The sequence below is a fragment of the Notothenia coriiceps genome, unplaced genomic scaffold, assembly GCF_000735185.1.
Source record: "Notothenia coriiceps isolate Sejong01 unplaced genomic scaffold, NC01 NC01_scaffold00007750, whole genome shotgun sequence".
NCBI lineage: Eukaryota > Metazoa > Chordata > Actinopteri > Perciformes > Nototheniidae > Notothenia > Notothenia coriiceps.
Window position 1 is genome coordinate 1 of NW_011340451.1, and position 22,912 is coordinate 22,912.

Genomic DNA, 22,912 nt, shown 5'->3' on the forward strand with positions numbered 1-22,912 from the left:
TAGCAAGTAAGAAGTAAGGAACAGAGGTGGAGAGGCACAACGTGTCTACGTACATGCACTCCCTTAGGATAGGTTGAGGGATTAGGGGTAGCAAGTAAGAAGTAAGGAACAGAAGTGGAGAGGCACAACGTAGCTACGTACATGCACTCCCTTTGGATAGGTTGAGGGAAAAGGGTAAGAAGTAAGAAACAGAGGTGGAGAGGCACATGCAGGGAACAAGGTCCCCACTGCAACCTTAATTGGAATAGGTGAGAGGTAAGGAGGTACGCTGTGAATACGGTCCACACTCCCCGGCCGGTATAGGCCTCTCTGCAACCTGTTACTCTCTAATAGAACCTCGAGAGGTCAGAGAGGGGAAAGGTTTTGGATAAAGAGAAAATAGAATGAATATATTACAGGAGTAGATTTAGAAGAATGAGAAGTAGTAATAACCTTAGATTTAAATATAAGATCCAAGCTTTTAGGATTTAAGTGAAAGCGCAAGAACCAAAATGTAGGTGAAGAGGCACAGCGTGTCCACGTCATATCACATATGTTCCACTCTTGAAAACTCGACAAACCTGTATTCTGGCATCAGTGTTTACTTAACACATAATGTATCTGGGCAGAAATGTGGTTCTTATTTTATTGATTATGCAAAATCAGATTGAATCCCGGTACTATGACGTGAAATGTATGATTTATGAAGTTCCAGAAATACCCAAGTTAATACTTTACAAAGAATGCAAAGAAATCAAAGAGCAAATTAGTATAGGGCTGTGAGGTGCTTTACTTTTTGATGTTGGATCATATTGAGGCCATGTGTCAGTTGAGCAATGACATTGAACGTCGGTGTACAATCAAAGGTTGCATCAGCCAGGCTGGAATAACATGACACCCACTCTCGATAACCCACATACAGATAAATGGAGTAATGTACATAAGATAGGCTGCCATGGTAACTGTGAGGGTCTATGAACTTCTCTGTGCTTGTTGTCGCCATGACAATTCTGTTTCTCCTTTCGTCTTTTAACATGTGCCTTAGTTCATTAAGTACTTGATATTTGAATAATTGCAAACCGGGTAGGTGGCCTTCTGCTTACATCATGAATACACACTCTCAGATTTGACCTTATTCTTTTCATCAACGTTCTAGCAACCACAGTATGTGTACACATATAATGTATACTTACATTTAGCATAAAGAAAGGAGAGCTTTTCTGAGGTCTTCCAACATTGCCATTTAAGAGATGCAAGGTTTTCACTCTCAGCTGAAAATACAGTTCGCATGCATGCACAGATACACATCATGCACATACATAAGCATAGTTCTACTAGCTTGTGACCTGCCACTAGTTTGACTTCTTCCATCATTCATTCATGGATGAAAAAAAAAACCTTGGGGGTCTTAAGTCTTGTCAATCAAAGCCTCCCTCACAAAAACACACACATACTTTTCGTCTGCTTTATAGTCTCTGTAGGGACCGGCTGCACTGTATGGCCACTAAACAGCCAAGCAACACCACTTCTATTCTCCCCTCCTTACAATATACTGCAGGGCTATTCCCAGCACCCTTTCTAACCCGGCTCTGTGTGCCATCAGAATACAGCACTCCAGCTCCCATTTATATACCCGCAGGAGGGAAGGACCCATGCTTCAGGAAAATCTATATCTTGAAAAGAAAATCCAAATATTGGATCTCATTCTCCTATTTGTGATTCATGTGAACAAATTATCAAGCGAAAAGTACTTTTTAAGATGGAGTTTATTAGCCATTCGGAGTATTTATGGAAGGCGTGAAAGCTTTTAATTGAATGTAGAATTTCATGTGTAGATGGAAATTAGCAAGTAATGACACATTTGTGATCATTTTATAATGTTGTTTATTGTAGTTGTAACTGTGCTACCATACAGCAGGGATTGCATGCACGGCGTGTGTGAATTAGCATAGCCTCCTGGCCCCGCTGACACTGATATGACAGCTCGGATTAAGGAGATCCAGCCTACAGCGTCTTCTCTGGTCACAACACTTGCTTGTCTGGAAGGATCGACTGTAGCCTCACAGCTCGAGTAGTACTCTGCTTCTTTCTCTTCCTCACTGCAGGTTCACACTAGCTTGTGTTTTCTCATTCAATAAATGCACAAAACCTTTAGGATTGCCATCATACACAGTGTTGTCAATCTGTTGAGTATTAGAAGGCTTTGAAAACAAAGGCTATAAAAGTAATAGGATTTATTTGAAATTTAGGCAAAAACTAGCTCAAGGTAGATAAAAGAAATGTATTTATTTTGGGTTACACCAACAGTTAAAGGCATATTCCTACTGTTTACCATCAGCCTTAGAACTAAGAGATGTAACATCCTGAACTACTGTACATGGTGTAAAGACAATAAGTGGAACAGAGTAATGTCTCAACCGGAGTTGTCAGACGTGTCTTTATTGTCATGTTTGGTGAGGTGAGTTGAAGATGATAGACGGTGATTTAAGTAGGCATTCTGTCAATCTTTGACCTTCAGCTCGTCTTTACTATTTAACTGCTGTATGCGCAGTATACAAGGTGACATAGTGCTGGAGGTCACTATGTATATACGATTTTTCTGTTAAGAGTGTTCAACATAAATTGTTATCATTTAAAGGAATATTATAGCTGTTAATAGTTTTTCCGCATGCTGTGAGCTAGCTCCTATCTTTACATTTGACATTTTCCACTTCCCACTGTGTCTGCTTCATACATCTTCTCTCTTACATTAACTGTCAACAGAATGTTCCTTCCCAACCATCACTGCCTTAAACAATAATCTGCTCTTTTATTTTCATTTATATTACAAATGTTTAGCTGCCCTACCTGACTGACTTTAATATGATGTTCACAATAGAGATAATTACAGGCATTGACACTCCAACATGTGAAAGATCCAGGAGAGGTAGAAAGTCTGAAACAGTAAATAGTAAGATCTTTAATTAAAACATGATCTATTTTACTGGATACATTTTTTCTTTCGTGTGTCAATCTTTGACAACTTAATGTCTGATGCAGGTACAAGTAACACACATTGGGAAATGTAGCAATCGCCCCAATGTAAGGAAAGCATAATGTAATTCATCATTATCTCATATTACATATTCACCTGACTAGGTCTGGCAATACTGGCTATTTCTTGGTCAACATTATGACACAGGCCGAGGCTGACAACTGTTAAGGTTTACATTGCCGCCACATTCTGTAAATTGACTTTTTTATATGTATCTTAAAGTGTATTTTTAGGCCTTGGATTGACGCTTTCATGTGTTAGAGTCTCTAGAAAGGGGCTCTAGAAGGGTGTTGCATATATAAACTTTACTCACTGACTCGCTTGTCCTTTTAAGAAGATTTTAAACCCCCTACCTCGTTACTTTCTGTACTGTGTGTTGCTGTCGATAGCACCTAATGTAGTAAATCCCTTTTTATGCCAATGCTTTGCTGTTGACTGGAATCAGCTGGAGCCCAGGGGTGGAGGAGGGTGGGATGCTGAGAAGCAGTGAAAGGTGAATCAACCTCCACCTTTGTTTCCAAGTGGCCCCGCTGGCTTTGTTTTGGAGCAGAATGAATTATTAACGATGGCCTTCTGGTCGTGTTTTTCATCAGTGTCCACCTCCAAAGAGCACTCTACTGAGTGATCCCCATTCACTGACTCCTTCCATAGTGACAGCACAACTGTCTACATTCACTTTTTTGTTGTCTTTACTTTGTGTAGTTATTTTTACTTTTCTTTTCTTCCTGACCTCTCTTTTATTTTTCCATGACACCATTTATTTTGAATGACCAGATTTACCAACAGAGGTGCTGAACAATATGCGGTCTCCATCACAAGTTTAACCTCTAATTGTTATCTCATAAACATTTGTTAACAGACAATACTCATCCAGCTAAAACCTGTAACAGCTGACACATGATATGTTCTCCCAGTTGTACAGTTTCACTAGCTCACTTTAAACTACATTTGGTGTTGATGCTGATATAACTTCCATGTTATAACAGTGTTACAACAGAGTTCGCTCAACAGTGATTTTGATTATGTGTATATATATATATATGCCATTATTTGTATAATAATTATATTAACATGATCAGTGTAATCATACTTATGTTTCTTGATGTTATCCAGTGATTTTTTAAAATTCCTCATCTACTAATTATCGTGAGTATCATGGGTATTGCTAGGTTACCCTAAACTGCAGATGTGTTTATTAACCAGGGACAGGGGACATTATTCAACATTTCAGCTTCCACCTGAATGTAATTAAGGCAGAGTAAGATGAGCTAATTTTCATCTGTAGTCCCTGGGCGTTTTTATTGGATTGAAGGCTCTGTCATAAACAGTTCTCTTAAAGTATTGGATTGGCTGCATGCCACATTTTCCTGTGTAATCTTCTGACATTGCATTACATCTTCCTCAAGGACACTCAGTCAGTTCTAGGTCTAGCCATTGTCTGTGAATGTCTCTCCTGTTGTTTTTTTAGATAACACATTTGGTTTTGCTCTAATGGTTCGGTGTAGATTTGCGCTTTTCAATTATTTAGTTTTGTCCAATTGACACAAAGGTGAATAACAATTGCTTGGCAGAAAGTCTATATTTTGCAGTTCGAATTTAGCTCTTTTAGCTAGCTTCTTTTCCAAATAATCAAATTACCACACTCTGGAAGAGGAAATGTGCTTTCCAAAGTGGCCATTTTCCATTCATCTTTCGAAAAACCACTTCGTGTTGCTTTTCTTTTGCTTTTCTTGTAAAATATGATGAAAACAACAATGTGAGAAAAGTTGCGCTGAAGTTTATTTTTTCCTGCCAAGCCACAAAGCGTGACCGTTTCTTTCCATCCTCCCTTCTGCTGAGGCAATTTGCTGTCACTTGATCCTCCTTATCATCTGCCGTCCAGAGGATGCTCCCAACTGGCCCAAATGCTGGGCAACTGTAACCAAGGGGCAGGTATAGCTGTGCCTAGCTGTTTGTTAAATAAAGGATACATGAAGTATCCAAAATAACCTGGTATCTGGCTAAATAGGGGAGAGGACTCATTTGACTAGGATTAGATGTCCAAGATGTTCCATTGGATTATTGAGATCGAGGGTCATCCGGTATTCATGAACATAATAGTGAGGCTGATGACCAGTGACACTTTCTTCCCCCAAAGAAAGATGTCATGAAAAGTGCATGTTCCCCAGTATCAGTGATATTGTATCTATAATTATTTTTGAAATACTGTTGGTTGTTTTAAAGTATATTATAAAAAAAGGTATATTTTTTGTTAAAAAAAAAAAAAAAAATGTTTCACTTATTGGGGCTATAGTTAGATCTATGGAAAATGGAGATTATGTGGAAGAAGTGGGACAGAAATAGGAATGGAAAGAAAAGAGGGTGTGTGTGGGGGGCTTTAGTTAATAGAAAACAGAGACTGAGAGATAAGTAATATGTAAATAGGGAATGTATCCAAATGTACCTCTGGGAGAAAGCCAGTGTGAGAGACAGAATAATGTGGCAGGGCGCCTCAGGTGCAGCTGGGATGGGAGGAGGCGGGGCAATGAGCGAAAAGCTCAGGGAGAGAAAGCGAGAAAGAGGGAGGGTTCATGTGTGTGTGTTTTTGAGTATGTGTGTGGAAAGAGAGAGAGGCTGAGTGTGCAAGCTAGAGAGATTGTGTGGAGAGGGAGGGAGGGAGGGAAGTGTAAGCCAGTCACAGCATCTCTCCTTCTCACTGCACCAGGGCTGAGGGACTCTTCGTCCCCTCGCTTCCCTCGCTGCAGATTTAACTCATTTTCATCAGCGCCCTCATCTTTTTTTTTCTTGCTTTTTACTTGCTGCTTTTGACAGATGCATTGCATTCATCTCTATCTGTATGCCAGGATCCGAGGATTCATTTATTAAAATCGTGGGTTGTCCTGATTAATGGAAACAAAAAGGGGACGTTTGCAGAGGACAGTGCTTGAAACTGGGACTCCGAATGGGACTTGGTATTTTCTTTGTGCTGCTAGAGTGGATTCCCTTTTGTTGCGCTACCCGTGTTTTGTTCAGGGCGACAGACATACTGAGAGAGGAGTTGTAGGATCCCATACCTCTACAACCAAACAGAGCACATACATTAAGGACAAAAGCAAGTTAGAAAATATATGGTTACATGATGCAGCCGAAGAGATGGTGTTGCCTGCAAATGCATACAAATATCACAACAAAAATGCAAGTTACACTTCATGGGATAAATAGGTGGATTGCCTATTGATCCTCACACCCCCCTCTGCAAGTGTCTGCCACAGGATTGCTGAGGAGTCGAAGTGAGAGGAGCGCTGAGCTATTCAGCTGGCCTCTCGTTGCTCCAGGAGAGTCCTTCCACCTGCCTGCATGGGAGTATTACATTCAACACTTTCATCTGCCACTGGACTTTTTTGTTTGTTTTTCATTCGTGACTTGCAGTCCAGAACACTGAGAGGCAAGTTTGCACATTTGGATTTCAACTTTAAATCACTTTAATAGCCAAACTCATCCAGACATTTTAAAGCGCTTGGTTTTGCCCTCATTCTCCCTAGGGATGCCTTGTATACACATTTTTCCCCCACCGCTGTGTGTGCAGAGAGAGCTGTGACATTATCTCCTGCGGAGATCCCCATGTTGTTCTAGCCTGTGTCTGTGTTTTGATTCAGACAAAAGCTGGGCATGCATGGGCTCCAGACACTGACCAGAGGACCACCAAAATAAGGGGAAGCCTACTGTTACATTGTAAACACATCAGCACCAATGGCACAGAGGAAGTTTGGATCGAATTGAAGAGCTGATTTGCAGAGATGGATGTTATATTATTTTCCAAACTTTGGTATAGACAAAGAGAGACTCCTAAGAAACTTTTTTTCTCTTAGCAATGGTTGCCCAAAAACTCAATTTTTAAAGGTTTCTGTAAATGTCATCTGATCTCCTGGAGTGAAATAGGAGCCAAATGCTTCTAACGTATTTGATCTCCTGTGAGGATGTGTTAAGAGCTGACAGCATTGTGCTTTGCTTCATGCTTTAACCTCGTCGAATGTTGTCCTCCCCCTCATCTTCTGCGCTCTCTGCCCTTGTGTGGACAGCTTATGCCCTCAGCCTCCCGGTGGCAACCCTCATTAGGATCAGGAGCTGAGGCCACAGACTGGCAGGCAAAGCAGCGGGGAAACTCGCCTTTGGGATAGATGCTGGTCACAACACTTTCCTGCTACGCTGGTTTACTAAAGGAATACAGTTTTTTTTCTTCTCTATCTACTCCGGACTGTTAACCACCCACTACTTTCACTAACCATGAGTGATTGGAAAAGGAGAGCTAAACGGGTTGTCCTACCCTCCCAGAGGCAGTATTGATTTTCCTCCATTCAGTGTTCATTTGATTGAGACCCAGCTATGTGAGAGGAAGGTGAAAAGGAGAGTGAGTGTGTTACAGAGAGTATTGAGCTCTTGTTAACTGAAGAAGGCTGCAGACACCCGGTGTAGATCGGGGGGGGTGGGTGGGGGGCAGGCAGTTCTCCAGTTTCAGGCCAGCTACCTTATGTGTGACACACCACAATCCTGACCCACCTGGATAGCACCCAGAACAATGAACCAGTCTGAACTGACAACCGACCCGTTGCTCACTGCCAACAGCAGTCATGGAGACTTCTTTCCTGGAAGGACCGCCAACCACTCTTGTCCCTTGGGCTGGGGGCTGAACGAAGGCCTGGAGGCTTGTGTCCTGGAGACTGCTGTCATTGTACTTCTGACCGTGCTGATCATTGCAGGGAACCTGACGGTGATCTTTGTGTTCCACTGTGCCCCTTTGTTACATCACTACACCACCAGCTACTTCATCCAGACCATGGCCTATGCGGACCTGCTGGTGGGTCTTAGCTGCCTGGTTCCCACCCTATCGCTACTCCACTACCCAGCAGGTGTCCAGGAGCCCATAACATGCCAGGTCTTTAGCTACGTCATCTCTGTTCTGAAGAGTGTTTCAATGGCCTGCTTGGCTTGCATCAGCGTGGACCGCTACCTGGCCATAACAAAACCACTGTCTTACAACCAGCTGGTGACGCCATGCCGGCTACGAGGCTGCATCACTCTTATCTGGGTCTACTCTAGCCTGGTTTTCTTGCCCTCCTTCTTTGGTTGGGGTAAGCCAGGCTATCATGGGGACATTTTTGAGTGGTGCGCTCACTCTTGGCCCACCTCTGCCCTCTTTACAGGCTTTGTGGTGTGTTTGCTCTATGCGCCTGCTGCACTTGTGGTTTGTTTTACCTATTACCATATATTTCGCATTTGCCAGCAGCACAACAGGGATATCAGTGAAAGACGGGCTCGTTTCCCAAGCCAGGAGATGGAGACCGGTGAAGGGGGTGGCGGTGGCCATCATGGAGGGCATGGACCAGACCGGCGATACGCAATGGTGCTGTTCCGCATCACCAGCGTTTTCTACATGCTATGGCTGCCCTACATAATTTACTTCTTGCTTGAAAGCTCCCATGTGCTGGATAGCCCTGCCCTCTCCTTCATCACCACCTGGCTGGCCATTAGCAACAGCTTTTGCAACTGTGTCATCTACAGCCTGTCTAATAGTGTGTTCCGCCTAGGCATGCGTAGGCTCTCGCAGACGATGTGCTCCTTCAGCCACTGTGCGGCAGATGACAGGGACTTTGGGGAGCCTAAACCAAGGAAAAGGGCAAACTCATGCTCCATCTGAAGGGAGGATTGTTTCAGGATGACAATATTGCTGGAATCTATCAGTGGGGAACATAAATATTACCACGCTTAGCAGCTAGTTAATTTCAGTAACATTGGCACGGCTTACCTAACAGAAAGCAATTTATGTATAAGCCTGTCAGCTGACTCCATTGACATTGCCTTCGTCACACAAACAATGTTTATTTGCATTACAAGCTTTTAAAGCACATGTGTGCAGCGTCTAAACAGAGATTTAAAGAGATAGCAATCTGTGATGGCTTTTTATCCTGTGGTATGTACCTTGGCTGTAGATCATGTAGAAAGTAGTCTCCCCATTGCTTTCTTAACCTTTACATCACATTGTATGTCATCAGCCAGGTCAGACATAGTGGGAAGATAAAACTGTTAACTTTAAAAGATTTACAAATATCTCCTCAGACACCAAATGTGATACTACTGTTTCATTCATGTTGCAGTAAGTAAGTGGTTATGAATAAGATCAACCTTCCATTTGGATGTATTTGTTGTTTCTATTACTATCATTAGCTGAGACTAGATAACCTACATTTACTTGTTCTCTTAAACCTTTCTAAAGGTTGTAAAATATTGACTTTTTAACTGTAGAAACACACAGTGACAATGACAGCTATTGTGCTATGATAACAGTTGGCGTTTGGCCTTGACTGTTTGGTAGAGGAAAGTGCGCAGTCCATTCCTGCTGAACAATTTTTTGTTTAATCTGTAAACATAACGTGAACTGAAGAGGTAAGCAAAAAAGTCAGGATTTAATGGTCAGTTGACACTTTTTTTCTATTATTAGAGTGATTAGCCAATCATCAATTTGACAGTTTTGATATGTCAATGTGTGTAATATGGCACTGTAGTATGGCAAAACATACATCACAAACATTAAACCCGTACGGAGTACTGCAAAGAAACAACGCAACTAAGGCATGTAGAAACCCTCTAGAGAAAGTCAAAATCCCAGCAATGAGGAATAAGTAAAGTTTTCAATTGATTTAAAATGGTTACTAACGTATATTGACATCAAATTGTCATAACATTCAACCCATTGTCTACTGCTGTAGTTTGAACTGTGTCAGATTCTTAACAGATGATATGCTGTTTTAATTGTTTACCAATTTAAATATTAGCTGAGAATAGTTAATTGCCAATTGATTGGTGTAACCCTAAAGAGCACCTTATTGTCAGAATTCAGACATAGGATGTGACTGTTTGACACTGAGACCTTTATATTGTAAGTAGTGAACTGATGCACAATTTATTCTTTTTTTTTTTTTTCAAGGTCCGCCTTTGCGCTTATGCAAAACAGCAACAGCATTCCCACCATTTGTGTGGCATTCCTGATATGGCTGTGTTATGAGTATTCTGCTAACAGTTTGATGCTTGAGCGCTCATGACAGCCATTTCTAACCAGCAAATAAATATTAAATCCAACCCTGTATATACTGTTTATACAGAGCCACGTATTCTGGATAGTGAACAAAGAGCATTGACAAAATGAAACTGCATTTAATTCACATTCACATTATTAGTTATAATGCAAGGTATTTAGTTTCAAAACAGAATTCGGTAATTAAGGTGGATTGAGGATGTACTCATTATTAAATGCACCTTTGCTTTTAACAAACTCACAAAAGTCACTTCAGTATAGGTAAGTGATAGTAGAGGCTGTGTAAACCTGAATATGTAGGCATGTTAAGGGTGTTTTGCTTTAGCAGCAGTTATCTTTGTAAAAGATAACTACCGGTACATGTATGCTGAGAATTGATATTGAATTGTAATTCCTAGAATTTGTGGACAAGGCTCGGTTTAATGCGAATGTGAAAATCTGGAATTAAATTTGGTTATAAATGATTCAGGCTATCAGTAACTCATGTTGTAGAGGTTAGTTACACTTTGTGCCAGACATTTCTCATGACTTCTAAATTGCAGTCTCTTTCTGCTGCACCTAGGCACTTCCTGATTAAAAACAACAAACGACAAACAACAACAAATCTTCTGCCCCCCAATTTTAGATACTTGTCAATGCCTTTGTAAACCACCCCAGTATTAAGTATGCACTTTCTACAGGGTGAAATCTAAGTGGCAATCAAACTGTACATTTCGGCTTGTTGAATTTTCTTTTCAACATATGACTGTACTGGGAAGGGCAGCGAATAGGTGGTACAAATGGAATCCATAATGGATTGTTTGAATCAGATACGTTCAGTAGTTAACTCAATTCCACTTAAGGATAACCTCGATTGTTCTTTTACTGCGCCCACTCCTGACCAGTTAAATCTTAAGACTGCTCCCAATCTGGGGCTTTTTATACACAAAGTGCAGACGATGTGGGCTTTTAAAACAACTCAAAGACGGCCACTGGTTACGACTATAGTCCTTGCTACAGCACTTTAGTACAGTCAGTCGAGTCAATGTATATTCCCATTTGATCCGTGTCAAAGGAAAATAAATTTCACATTAATAAAGCCAAGTGCCATAGCCAATAATTTATACTAAATATCGTCATTGATCGCATAGTGGTGTCAGTGTGGTTTAGGCCTTCCTTGTAGTGTATATTTCTTCAAGCTAGAAATCAAGTGATGCAGCAAACCTAGCCCATTTATGTTGTAACTGCATTCTATGTTGCTGGATAGTGGCCTGCGTAAGTCATTCCTAATTTTAAAGCTGCATTAAGTGGTCAAACACTTGGGAAACACAACGGAAAGTACATGAGGTTTCAGCTTATTACATTTGAGGGACGAATGTAAGTACAACATTGTTTTTAAGCTAAGGTTTTGAAAACCAATATCACCAAGAGAAAAAATCTCTTTTGGGTTATCCATATGCCCTTTTTTCTTTACTAGGCATTAGTTTGCTCTGGATTTTTGCAATTTGCTTGAGGCAGGTAGACTGGAATCAACTTTAAATAATAATTTGTTGGGAGTGGCTGCCCATAGTTTGTACTGTTGTTGTTTCAGTTTTGTTGGCTCAGACAACAAAACGACCACATCTTTGTAAAGCAGCAGTATGGGGAATTGATTAATCAGAATTCTGCCCCTTTAACATAACCATGAGTTTTTTGATTCAGTGTTAATATAACAAGTATTGCTTTATACAGCTTTGATGCATTACAGACTGTTCTGTATACGTGCCTAAAGATGTATTTTGTATTTAAAGTGAAAGAATATGTTGACAAGTTATCACTGGCACAAAAACATGCTGCACCTTTTCAGTTTCCAGCTACATGAACATAAGGTTGGACTGTGAACACATCTGAAGTGACAGTTCTGAAGTTAGTTTTCATTGACATGATTGATAGTTCAAATGGGTCTAACCAAGAAAGGGTCAAGTCACCCATTTATCACAGACTTCCTTCAAATGGGTTCATGTTCCACTATATGATGTCTACAATATATATGACAAGAGGAGACATCAGATTTGTCTTGTGAATTCCCTTGTGTAGCCATATGACCTGGCAGATATGAGGAATAGCGAGCGGTAGGGGAGTACAGCAGAGCCGTGTCAAATACTGAACGTGCGATTCTTTTTATTTTGATAGCTTGTGTTTTTGGTGCTTCTTTGGAGCAAAGTGCAGTTGGGTAGTAGAAGAAATGTATAGGATCTGAATTAGTGCTATATTACCTTCACAATATGGTGACACACAACAAACGCAGAAGAAAACAACATTCAGTAATAGCCTAAAAAATTGCTCTGTCGTTACCATTTAATGTAAACGTCAGCATATATTCAAGTGAAGATAATAGTATTTGGTAAGAAGTTGCACAAATATGCATTCCTTTGGTGGGCTTTTTTGTAGCGGGTAATGTAACATGTGTGTCTTGGCTCAAATTTTCACAAATCCAAGAGCCAATGAATGAATATATAAAAAAGTAATTGTTTATATGTGTCTATATTACAATGACCAAACTTGAGTGGTAGAAAAATAAACTGTTATCTTGTTCAAACAAGTGATCTTATTTTCAAGTGCATTCATCTGGGCTTTTAGTAAAACAATAGTTTTTATGAATTCAAGAATAATATCTATTTATTTATTAAGTTATGTTTAAAACTTTACACATTATACGGTATATGAGTATACTGTATGTAAAGTGTATGAATCTGTTTTTATTCTGCTGTACAGCCAAAAAAAATCAGACAAATTCTGTCAAAGGTATGGCACACCATTTGTTTTGAATCAACTAAGCTGCTGATGTTTTAATAGGAGGCAGATTGTGTTAAATTACATAGTATCTATTTTTTTATTTTCAAAATGTTGTGAAAGAACATGGTTTTGTTGTTGCTACCAACCCAATAAAGTTGAAAATAGTAGAAATTCAAATCTGTAAAGTTGTTTTTTATGAATTGTTTGTGTTCCTGTAACAACAATCACCGATTTGCCAGCTTTCATTCATAACCAGTGAACCTCTCCCTAGACTTGCCCACACATTTCCTTCCCTCTGCACCTATCTTATAGTGAGGAGGATGGAGATGTGGGTGTATTCCTGTGTGGCTTTCGGTTCTAATTCCTAAGCTTGACAGGGTTCAGTGCAGAAAGCTACTGCCTGCCTCATCAAACATTATTCAGGTGCCCTTTAGCAAGTTGGTTGGATATTAAGCCTCAGTTACTTTTGAATTGTAGTACATTTCCTCCTTGGACAGAAAGAATCCTGAATAAAGATTGCCACCGTGTAGTTTCACAAAAGAACTCTGACATTTGGACTGTAATTTCATCTGATGGTTGCTCGAGATCAGTTACAAGCAATGCAAGACTTGTAACTTTGAGCCAGCAGATGGCTGATCAAGTGGCATTTGCTGGGAACCAAATCTGCAGCAGGGTAGCCTTTTCCGTTAGTGCCATTGGGAGTTAATGCACACCATCATGTCATCTTTCTGTGTGAACAGTGTCCTCATTAGAGAGTCTGATCCCTTGTTCTGCTCTTGAATTGGCCTTTGAAATTCATAAACTCAACCCTTAGACTGCAGACAATCTTTGAACTGGCCGTAACCCCACAGTCTTCTCCGAGAAGCTTAGTGGAAGGACGAGCAAAAGGAGAGGGAAGGTCATATTGGAAGAACATTGAACTGCCGATCCTGGAGAGGAACTGAAATAGAAAAGATGGCAAGATAAGTAGACTGCCTCAATGAATAGAGAAGATTATAGAAAACATGTGGATCCGGAGGGAGGAATTTGAAAAGGAGGTACGAGGAAGAGGAGGAGAATTAGTGAAGAAGCAAGAGAGAGAGAGAGAGAATGAGCGTTACAAATTATGACTAGTACTACAAATGCAATTTTACACTGATTTCTAAAAATACTAGTAAGGTCCAAATGAGGGTTATTTGTTTAGTTTATTATTTTTAATTACAAAATCTACACCCATTTTACTTAAGGTTGAGTGTGTTATTAAATCAGCACGAAATAACTATTGCTATTTTATGTCCTTAAAGAACACTAAAAAAACACTTTTGTTTATCTATAGCTGAGTTTTAAAATACGTAATGTTGTTATATGGCTTAAACTTTAATAAACATTGCAATATACAGTTTTGGCTCATTGTATGTTGTGTTCGTGTAGATCCTGCCAGAAACCTATTTTTAAGAGCCAATTTCTTGTTGTGTTTGATGCCTAGATTTCGAACGAAAATCTCCATTTGTTCCTTCTTCCAGAAAACATTTCATCCCCTCTAACCAGCCAAAGCACACGCCGCTTTCCGGCCCAGGCCCACTCAATATTCATGGGCAACACTATATCAGGAATTCCCTTTTATTTCCATAAATGGCAGCACTCGCCTCACTTCCTCTTTCCCCTTCCATCCTGCCACTTTCCTCCTACTCTTCCATCCTGATTGAGAAAAGACCACCTGACTGTCCTTTGAGGCGGGGAAGTTCTAATTGGAGGTTGACGCCAGTTCCTGCCCCTCTTCTGCTAAGGGTGGAGGCTTGCGGCACCCACCAAAAGCCTTTGATGGCATAAGGAGGACACACTCATGAATCCACACACCAACACACCCTCATATATCTTGCATGGCCTCAGTCAGGCTTTGAAAACGTACATGTAGGATGCGACTGTGTCTCGATAGCTGACAGGTGATGATCTAGGATCAGCTGATTTTGTGCTTTTACTGTATGTAAAGTGTAGTGTTAAACATTTATTTATCCGTTAACATAACTGAGGCTGACCATAAGACTGTAGTGGCTCTGGGACTGTACTTGGGTACATTGGTGCTTTCAGCTGAATGTGTGACCCAAATGTCACAACAATTCTTCCCAGTTTGGGACATTTTACTTAAAAACACAAATGTCACCCTCATTGTGGTGCTACAAGATAAAGTCACAAATCAGTTCAAATTGTCAGTAGGATTTATACTCAGGGGACCATGAATATCTGAACAAAATGTCATGGTATTAAATATAATAGTTTTTAAGATTTAGATTTTGTTTTTCTGGACCAAAGTGGGGGACTGCCAAACTGAAGACATCATAGCCAACCAGATCCATGCATTAACCTCTGGAGTGTTCCACTGCTTAAACGATTTACCAAACCAAATATAGAAATCCTACATTTCAAGCAATTTTCCTTACAAGTTTTATTGTTGATCAGAATTCACAAATGTCCCTCCATGGTTATGAGGATAAGGAAATATAACAGTTTCATAAAAATACCGTGAGAGCCTCTCAGCAGAGCCTTAGGTCGGGACTTGACATTTTAACCACATGGTATCTATTATTTCTAAATGTTACTATCTCTAATCGCCATTGTTGCCAAAAAGGTTACACTGTCCACCCAGAGACAAAATGGTTGCAGGTTCAATCCCCCTAGTGGACTTGCATCCTTCAAAGTGCCCCAGAGCAATAAACGGAATACTTACTGGCCCACTCATTGCTGGATTCCCTTGATGGGAACATTGGAAAATGTCATCATCAGCTCCTTTTTAGAGTTCAGCACTTCCATTTCACCTTTGGACCCAATGATTGCCTTAGGTAGACTTTCTCTCCATCAGTCGCTATTTGACTGAGAGCTTTCTCTTCCATCTTCTCTAAGTGCTTTGACTCTCCCAAATGTTCTCATTGGTTGCAAGAGGCATTCAGCATTCCACTTTCACTCTGAAGTCAGTTTCTGCAATTTTCTGCTTATTTCACTTTTATTCTCTGTTGCATCATCTTTTGTGTCTTGAGTATCGCTGACAATGCAACTTAGAAACCACTTTTTGAAATCCCACCTCTTCCTTGAGCACCTTGCCTCTATAGCCAGTGGCAACTATTAAAACCAATTCAGGTCAGGGTTTGTATTTGGCCTGTGATGGGACCACTTTGGCCATGTTGCTGACGTAGCAGGTGATGCTTTTATCTCCTTGGTCAGACATGTTTTATTATGGTAATAACATGGGTGCCTACCTACTGTATAAGGTATATTTGTTTGTGTTTGCCACTTGACCGTAAAGGTAAACTATGTGTTATATGAATGCCCATTTCCCATACATTTTGCCATCGTGACTATGGGGTCATGCTCACGTTGGAATCACCACCTCTGTCGTAGAGATTCTGGTAAAAAGGTTTATAAGAGCTAGCTATCAAGTATCCAGGAGCATTCCAAATAAACAGGAGTTTTACATGACTTGCTTCAAACTGTTGTCTTTTGAGTCAGACTGGGAGAGACAGTAAATGCCAGCCCCCATCTTGAACTGGGCCCTGCTGCCAGCCGGCTGCGCCCGCCTCGGTTCAGCGCACTCAGAAGCCTTTTAAGATCCCTTTGTGTGCTCAAACCAGAGATGTTGAGAGGGCATCAGCGTCAAATGTGTTCAATACAAACACGTAAGGACCTGATACAAAGTACTGTAACGGCTGAATGACAGGTATGTATTAACTCAGGTATAATCAGGAGATTATAAATGAAGGCTAAAAGACTAAACATAACATATTTTTAAAAGGTAAAAAAAGATAAATGAAATATTAGTTGCGAGGCTGACAGAAAATAAATATAAATAGATTGGCTGGACATCTAGTTATTGATCAAGTAGAAGCCCTCTAATGACTATTCAACTTGTGATTGATAAACTGTCTTCAGTGATCTACAGTACCACCTCTCCTGCACATTTCCAATCTCCCCATGCCTCATTGTCAAAAGCAATGAATATTTTACACCAGGAAGTGTTCAGGAATTAGGTCAGAATGGTCATCATTTAAATCCATATTATGATCCATTCAGATTAAAAAGGTTAAGAAAAGAGAGACAAACTTACCACAACTTCATTTAAAGACACTTTTGAATGAGTTTTTTTTCAGGCAGAACATTTTACTATTTACTAACAGGTTTTTATCACCTGCAATCAATTACATTTCAAAATAATATTGTCATAATAAAATCTAGTTAATCAAAATCAGTTAATGCTTATAAGCTATTGATGGTTAATTCCCTGCTGTTCGAACTACTGAATAAATGAGTTCCCTTGGTGTCAATGTGACATGCCAAGTTATTTTTGTACAATGAACTCGCATTAATAAAAATGTTTTCTTTTTAAGTACTGATGAATGAAATAGCTGACTTAATAAAAGTTATGTTTTAGTGCGTTACAAATGCTTTCCTTTCTGGTCTTGTCCAGCCTGTCTCAAACTGTGATGTTTCTTCCTCTCTTCTCTTCCAGTGTCAAAATTGTCAAACAATTGAGCTCGCCACAGCTGGCACTTTGAACTGCAGGCATTATTTCTCCTGTTCGAAAAAGGGTTTTATTGGGAGAGACAGGCGTTCATTCAAGTATTGGCTTTGTAGACACTTCAAACCACTTTTCTTACTGCTGTGCTAAAGGAACATCTAATAATTTCCTTTTGTATGTATTTCCTATTCATCCTTACAAATTAGATTTAGCATATTTTGCACACATATTCTTGCTCTAGTGATTAAATCATACACGACAAAGCAAACCACCTTGACCGACATTAGAGGACAAACCTGTTTTTTTTCCTCAGGCACCGACAGCCTCCCCTATTCTTTCTCAGGGCATTTATCCTGAATTAAATGCCATTTTATTACACTTAGATTAGATTAAAGTATCCTGTCTTTACTAGCCAATATTCAGTGTTATTCATTTAACTGCATTCTGCATGTGAAAATTCTTCACCGTAGAATCATGGACACTGAGATTTGAGGGTGCGAAAACCATCAAAGTTATTACCGGTTGATCTATAATGAAACAAAGGTTTTACAGTATGAACATATACTTGTCGTTTGGTGCCGTGGAATGCGCTGTGCACTTTTTAAAGATAAAGAAACTTAAGTTTTGCATTTGTCATTCAACATTTAAAATAAATAAATAATACATGAATTAAAACCCATTCAGCACATGCATGTGGTTAGTTGCACTCTTCCTGTATGTAATGGGGGATGTGACTTCTCATCTAGCATCACATCCCTGGTTACAGTTGACTGTCTCCATTGTCTCTCTGCCTCTTCCCAAATGAACATCAAGAACTAAGAGGCGCTGTGTCGCTATGGAAACCCCAAACCAAGTGTGAAGAAGCAGCAAGGTATCAGAGTTCATTTGAAGTTTATAAATAGGGCGCAATTAAAAATTGATGTTAACATAAGCTCCAAAACATCAGCCTCTTTATTATTCATTCACACTATGCTTTTATTTTGAATATGCAGGGTACAGGTTCACCAGTAAGAAGTGGATTGAAAGACACAAAGACCAATCTGCACATAAAACATTACTTCATACATCCATATGCAAGACTTCTCCCTGACCTCTAAAAAAAGAAACACACAGAAAATGTCAGGGTTGAGGCATTTTATCCACTGACCTCTTCTCTTTTTTGTGTGTTTGTGAGCGAGAGACAGAGAGGGAGGGAGAGTCAGAAAGAATATGGTGTATCGTCGAGCTCAAGCCACCCCATCAAATATACACTACAAATATGACAGCACATTATATTTGTATTTTTCAGAAGCGTGTCTTTATCTTTTATTTTGGCAATTTGTGTCTCAGCCTCTTCCAGTCTCTTTATCACTTTATATAAGTCAGTTCAGACTTATTTTATTTCTGTCTTAATCTGTTTCGATTCAAAACTGTTGGATTGCTGTTTGGGAGGCTTTTAAGTTCTTGTCGAATCATGCCAAGTTTAGTTTTTTTCCTTTTTTCCCTTACCGTGTGGAAGCATTGTCTTTGTTGTCACTTTCGACTTGGTCAAGGGGGAGTGTCATCAAATGTAGCGGAATTATCGGTTTGATTCAGGGATGAACTGATTCGAATTTTGTCGATCAAACGGCAATGTCCCTGTCACCTGAAGGGGTAACAATTTGAACAGAAATGAGAAACAATGGCATACTATTAATTGTGGTCTGATTAATTGATACATTGATACAAATCAATGTATTTGAAAATATTTTCTTTTCTGAACAACCATCATACCGAAATGCCGAATAACTGCAACACAAACTGACTTTTGTTGAGTAAAGAGCTGACAATTCCAGATGTTGGAGAATCTAGTTAACCTTATGACAGGACGTCTATTCATCAAAAAGCTGTATTCAGAAAATGTGTATATTTTTACCATTCATCTGTCTGGTGTTATCTTCAACCTGCTTGCTTGTCACTTATTTCACTGCAAGCCAAAGGTAAAATTCCACTTATTTATTTTCTTTCTGAACACTGATGCTGCCATCACAACTCTGCTTATTGAAATGCAGAACCAGCCAGACCATTAAAATGCCACGGCAGTGATACAGAGACAGATGAATTAGCAATCTGCCAGGAGGGCCAGCTGTTGCCCCCACCCCCTCATCCTAAACCCTCCAGGGAAGCCTCTAGAAACTTCCTCGCCAGCAACCAAGGACAAAGGCCTCAAGGGGAGCTGGTTTTTAATTACTGCGCTGCTGTCCTCTGAATATCACAACAATAGATTATCCCACTGAAATTAGGAGAGTGTTTGTGGAAGTCACGTGTCAGCAGGACGGGGTGGTGTCATTTTTACAACCAGCAGTCTGAATGTGTTATGGCTAAAGACTAGACTTTTAATTATAATACAAACTGTGTCTGCCTGACATACAGTTATCACCTTTTATTTAGAATCTAAATTACAAATGGACAAAGGCAATTTTTTGCAATGTAGTTGTACAATTTCTTCAGTATTGAGATATTTTCAAGAACACTGATCAACTAATGAAAACCTAATAGTAATCAGTCTCCACTGCAAGTGAGCAGTAAGTCACTCTGCTCGGAGGCTTAGTTGCAGGAGGGCAGAGTTCGGCCCATGCTTCCTGCTTACCTGTTCTCCACCGGAGGGAGATCCTGTTTTACTTTGTAAAGGCGATCAACAGACATGAAACATACGATGGACTGCAGAGTGCAGAAGCAAAATAGTTATTTAGGAAGGATACAAAATGACAGACGAGCCACAAGTGAATGTGACATTGTTAAAGTGATTTAATTGCATTTATTATGATTTCATAAATCAAATCAGAGCAGGGGTTTTTAAAAACATTAGCAGTCCCCCGTTCTTCCTCCAGTTCTGTTTTTTGGTCTACCTAAGATTTCAAAACGCAGCCTGTTTGTCACTTTCAGATGTGGCCTTCCATCGAAGGAGCTTCCGTCTATCCATAGGATAAATCCAACTAATATTCTGTCTGTCAGTCATTTGACTCGCAATATCTTCTTGCTCACCCCTTGTTTCATCATGCCTCTACTGTCTACCTTTGAAGTCTTTTTTCCGATCCTTCATATTTGTGCTTTACATTCTTTACTAATGTGTCCGTTGTCTATCATGGAACAAATTATTTTGCTTTACACTGAAGAAGATTTGTTTTCCAAGCATTTTGGACACTGAGTCTAGAAGCTTCAGGGCGATGCTCTGCAACAGACATACTCTTTGACGTACCATCCTTCTGGTTTATCACTGCCTGTGTATTCAAGCATGGCCCATAATGCACCTCTCCCTACTCATGCTGAAGCCAGACTCAGATGGTGTAGCACTTGCTTTTGTTTTTCCCATTCCCATCAGAGAGAATGGAGTCCAACACAAATAATTCATTCAATTGATCCACCACTTTGGTAAGGTGAGAGGGGGAATGGGGGCGAGCCTTCCGAGTGAGAATAAGATCAATAAATAGTTTTGACAGTATGGAAATAAGTAACACATGAACAGGAATGCCTCAACAGCGTCAGTGGTGTGTTTCACTTTAAACCTGCTGTGAGACCTAGCACAGAGAAGTGTTAACGAATTGTATTTATTTGAGTTTTAGTTACATGATGATGGTAAGAGTTTTTTCCCCTACCCTAAAAATAGTAAAATACAAAAATAAAAAAAACGTTTAATTTGAATGGGATAACAAAAATCTAAAAATAGGAATGTTTACACAAGACATTGTCTCTCAGTAGCTGCAGTCCGGAAACCTGTGCTGGTTTAACACTATAGTGACCCTCTCATCCCTGCTTACTCAGCTCTAACACTTCAAGCCTCAGCAGACTGCTGCAGCCCCCTATTGTTGGATTGTGTGGTATTGTTTGAGGTTGTCCAGAGATATAATCAACCTAATATAGTATTGATATTTACACAATAAACAATGCTGGATTGCCATTTTTGTCATACAATATTTTTGCAACTTCCCAATGTGGTTGTTTCTTTATTCACCTAGAAGGGATAGAGGGGATGACACGCATTAAGGAGCCAATGGACAAATTGTGCCCGTTTAGCTCTACCACTGTGTAGCTGCAAAAGTGTGGTATTTCTGCAATATCTATGGACTTTTAGATGTTTAAAAGAATAGAATCCTCTGATTTAGTATTGGGCTAACAAATTGGAACAAACATATAATCCATATACAAGCATACCAGTAAATTCCCAATGGAGAGAGAGAGACCATTTCCAATTTAGCACGGAGTGTAAATTAGTGTATGTTAAAGTACTGTGATTTATTGTTTTGCTTAGGTTTTTACCATGGTATCCAATGGGGTGTGTACATAATTCAACTGGTATTAGTATTGATTAATATATTTCAAATATCCATAGTAATCAGTTTCCCAACAAAAGGCGGTTGTTAGAGTTGCTAAGTTAAACATTTAGGTTTTGTCACTAGCTGTGTTCCCTCTGTAATTATTCTGTACACACAGTTTGACTTTGTACCCAGCAATCTGTCCGCATGTTTGCCTCCAGCGGTTTAACGCTAGCAGCATCCTCTCTGATTGGCTGGGCTGTCACTTCAGGACTTATTGGTCTCTGAGTGTTCAGCTGCCTAAACCCGGCATATACCCAGCCGACTCATCGGTTTAGCAAAGCGTGGCTGCCTTTCTGTCGAGGGGCTCACCAGCCAGCCTTGTGGGCCCATTGCACACCCGGGAGTTACATAACACTGTCAGAAGAGAAGGGTAACTTAAGCGCTCACTGCTCTGTCTAAAGAAGAGATAGATGGAGCTACTTCTGAAATTCTATATTTTCATTTTAAACAGTTAACTACCACTTTTATTCAGAGAGACTCAAATTGTAAGAGCAGGTGGGTGGTTCATTATCCTTCTCAAGGACACGATTCAGTTGATGGACAGAGTGACTCATGCTTCTAAAGTAAAATGTTTTGGTGCATTGGAGCACACAGTGTGTCGACATAATGATTCTGACGTTACTGCATTTTTGTGCTTGACTTGTGTCTTGTTTGAAAATCACCAATGTGGGTTGCGAGTCTCAAATCAGCATTGATACTCTTCCCATTGATACCCTTCCCTTATATACCTATGAGTAACAGACTTACTGAGTCCTGATTTCTCTTCATCACAGGACACTGTAGTAGGGGATCCAGTGTAGGTACAGCATGGTATTCATTCAATGGAAAAAAAACTTGACCCGTCTACCTGATACTGTGGACACTCTGAGCAGGGCAGCATGACTGATTTCACCAAGGTTAGCCTGAAATAAGTGACCAGTAGCCCGGAAGGTCCCCCGGTTTCATCTTTCCTCTTTAAAGACAGCAAGAAGCTGACCGCGCCTAATAGACGGCATGGTAAACAATAAGTGGACAAAAGACTTAACGTGTCAGCGACAGGAGACACTTGACATGCAGCGACTCCGGTTTCCACTCAGCTGTACAGGCCTCTGAATGGATTGTTTTTTATCACAAAATGACAGGTGTTAGCTCATTTTGCCTTCAAGCTTAATATAAATTAAAGTGCAGTTCCCAAGGCAGTGATTAACATTTCAAATATCCCCCATCAAGCATCTGCCCTTTTACTTCTACCCTCTGCTATGTAGCAGCAGATGCAG

The 22,912-nt window shown here is 40.1% G+C and overlaps 2 protein-coding genes across 2 annotated transcripts in view; both read left to right on the plus strand.

Annotated features, from left to right (window-relative positions):
* Positions 1-7,505: 7,505 nt before the first annotated feature.
* On the plus strand, positions 7,506-13,007 carry gpr52 (G protein-coupled receptor 52). Its single transcript, XM_010769778.1, has one exon. It carries the CDS (start codon positions 7,569-7,571, stop codon positions 8,685-8,687), a length of 1,119 nt encoding a protein of 372 aa, XP_010768080.1. The 5' UTR covers positions 7,506-7,568; the 3' UTR covers positions 8,688-13,007.
* Positions 13,008-13,840: 833 nt separating this feature from the next.
* Positions 13,841-22,912, plus strand: part of LOC104944266 (rab GTPase-activating protein 1-like) — a gene marked incomplete at its 3' end in the record, with an annotated part of 33,701 nt that continues 24,629 nt past the window's right edge. Inside the window, exon 1 of the mRNA XM_010769779.1 lies at positions 13,841-13,873. Coding sequence (XP_010768081.1) covers positions 13,841-13,873 — 33 coding nt within the window. The remainder of the gene's footprint in view (positions 13,874-22,912) is intronic.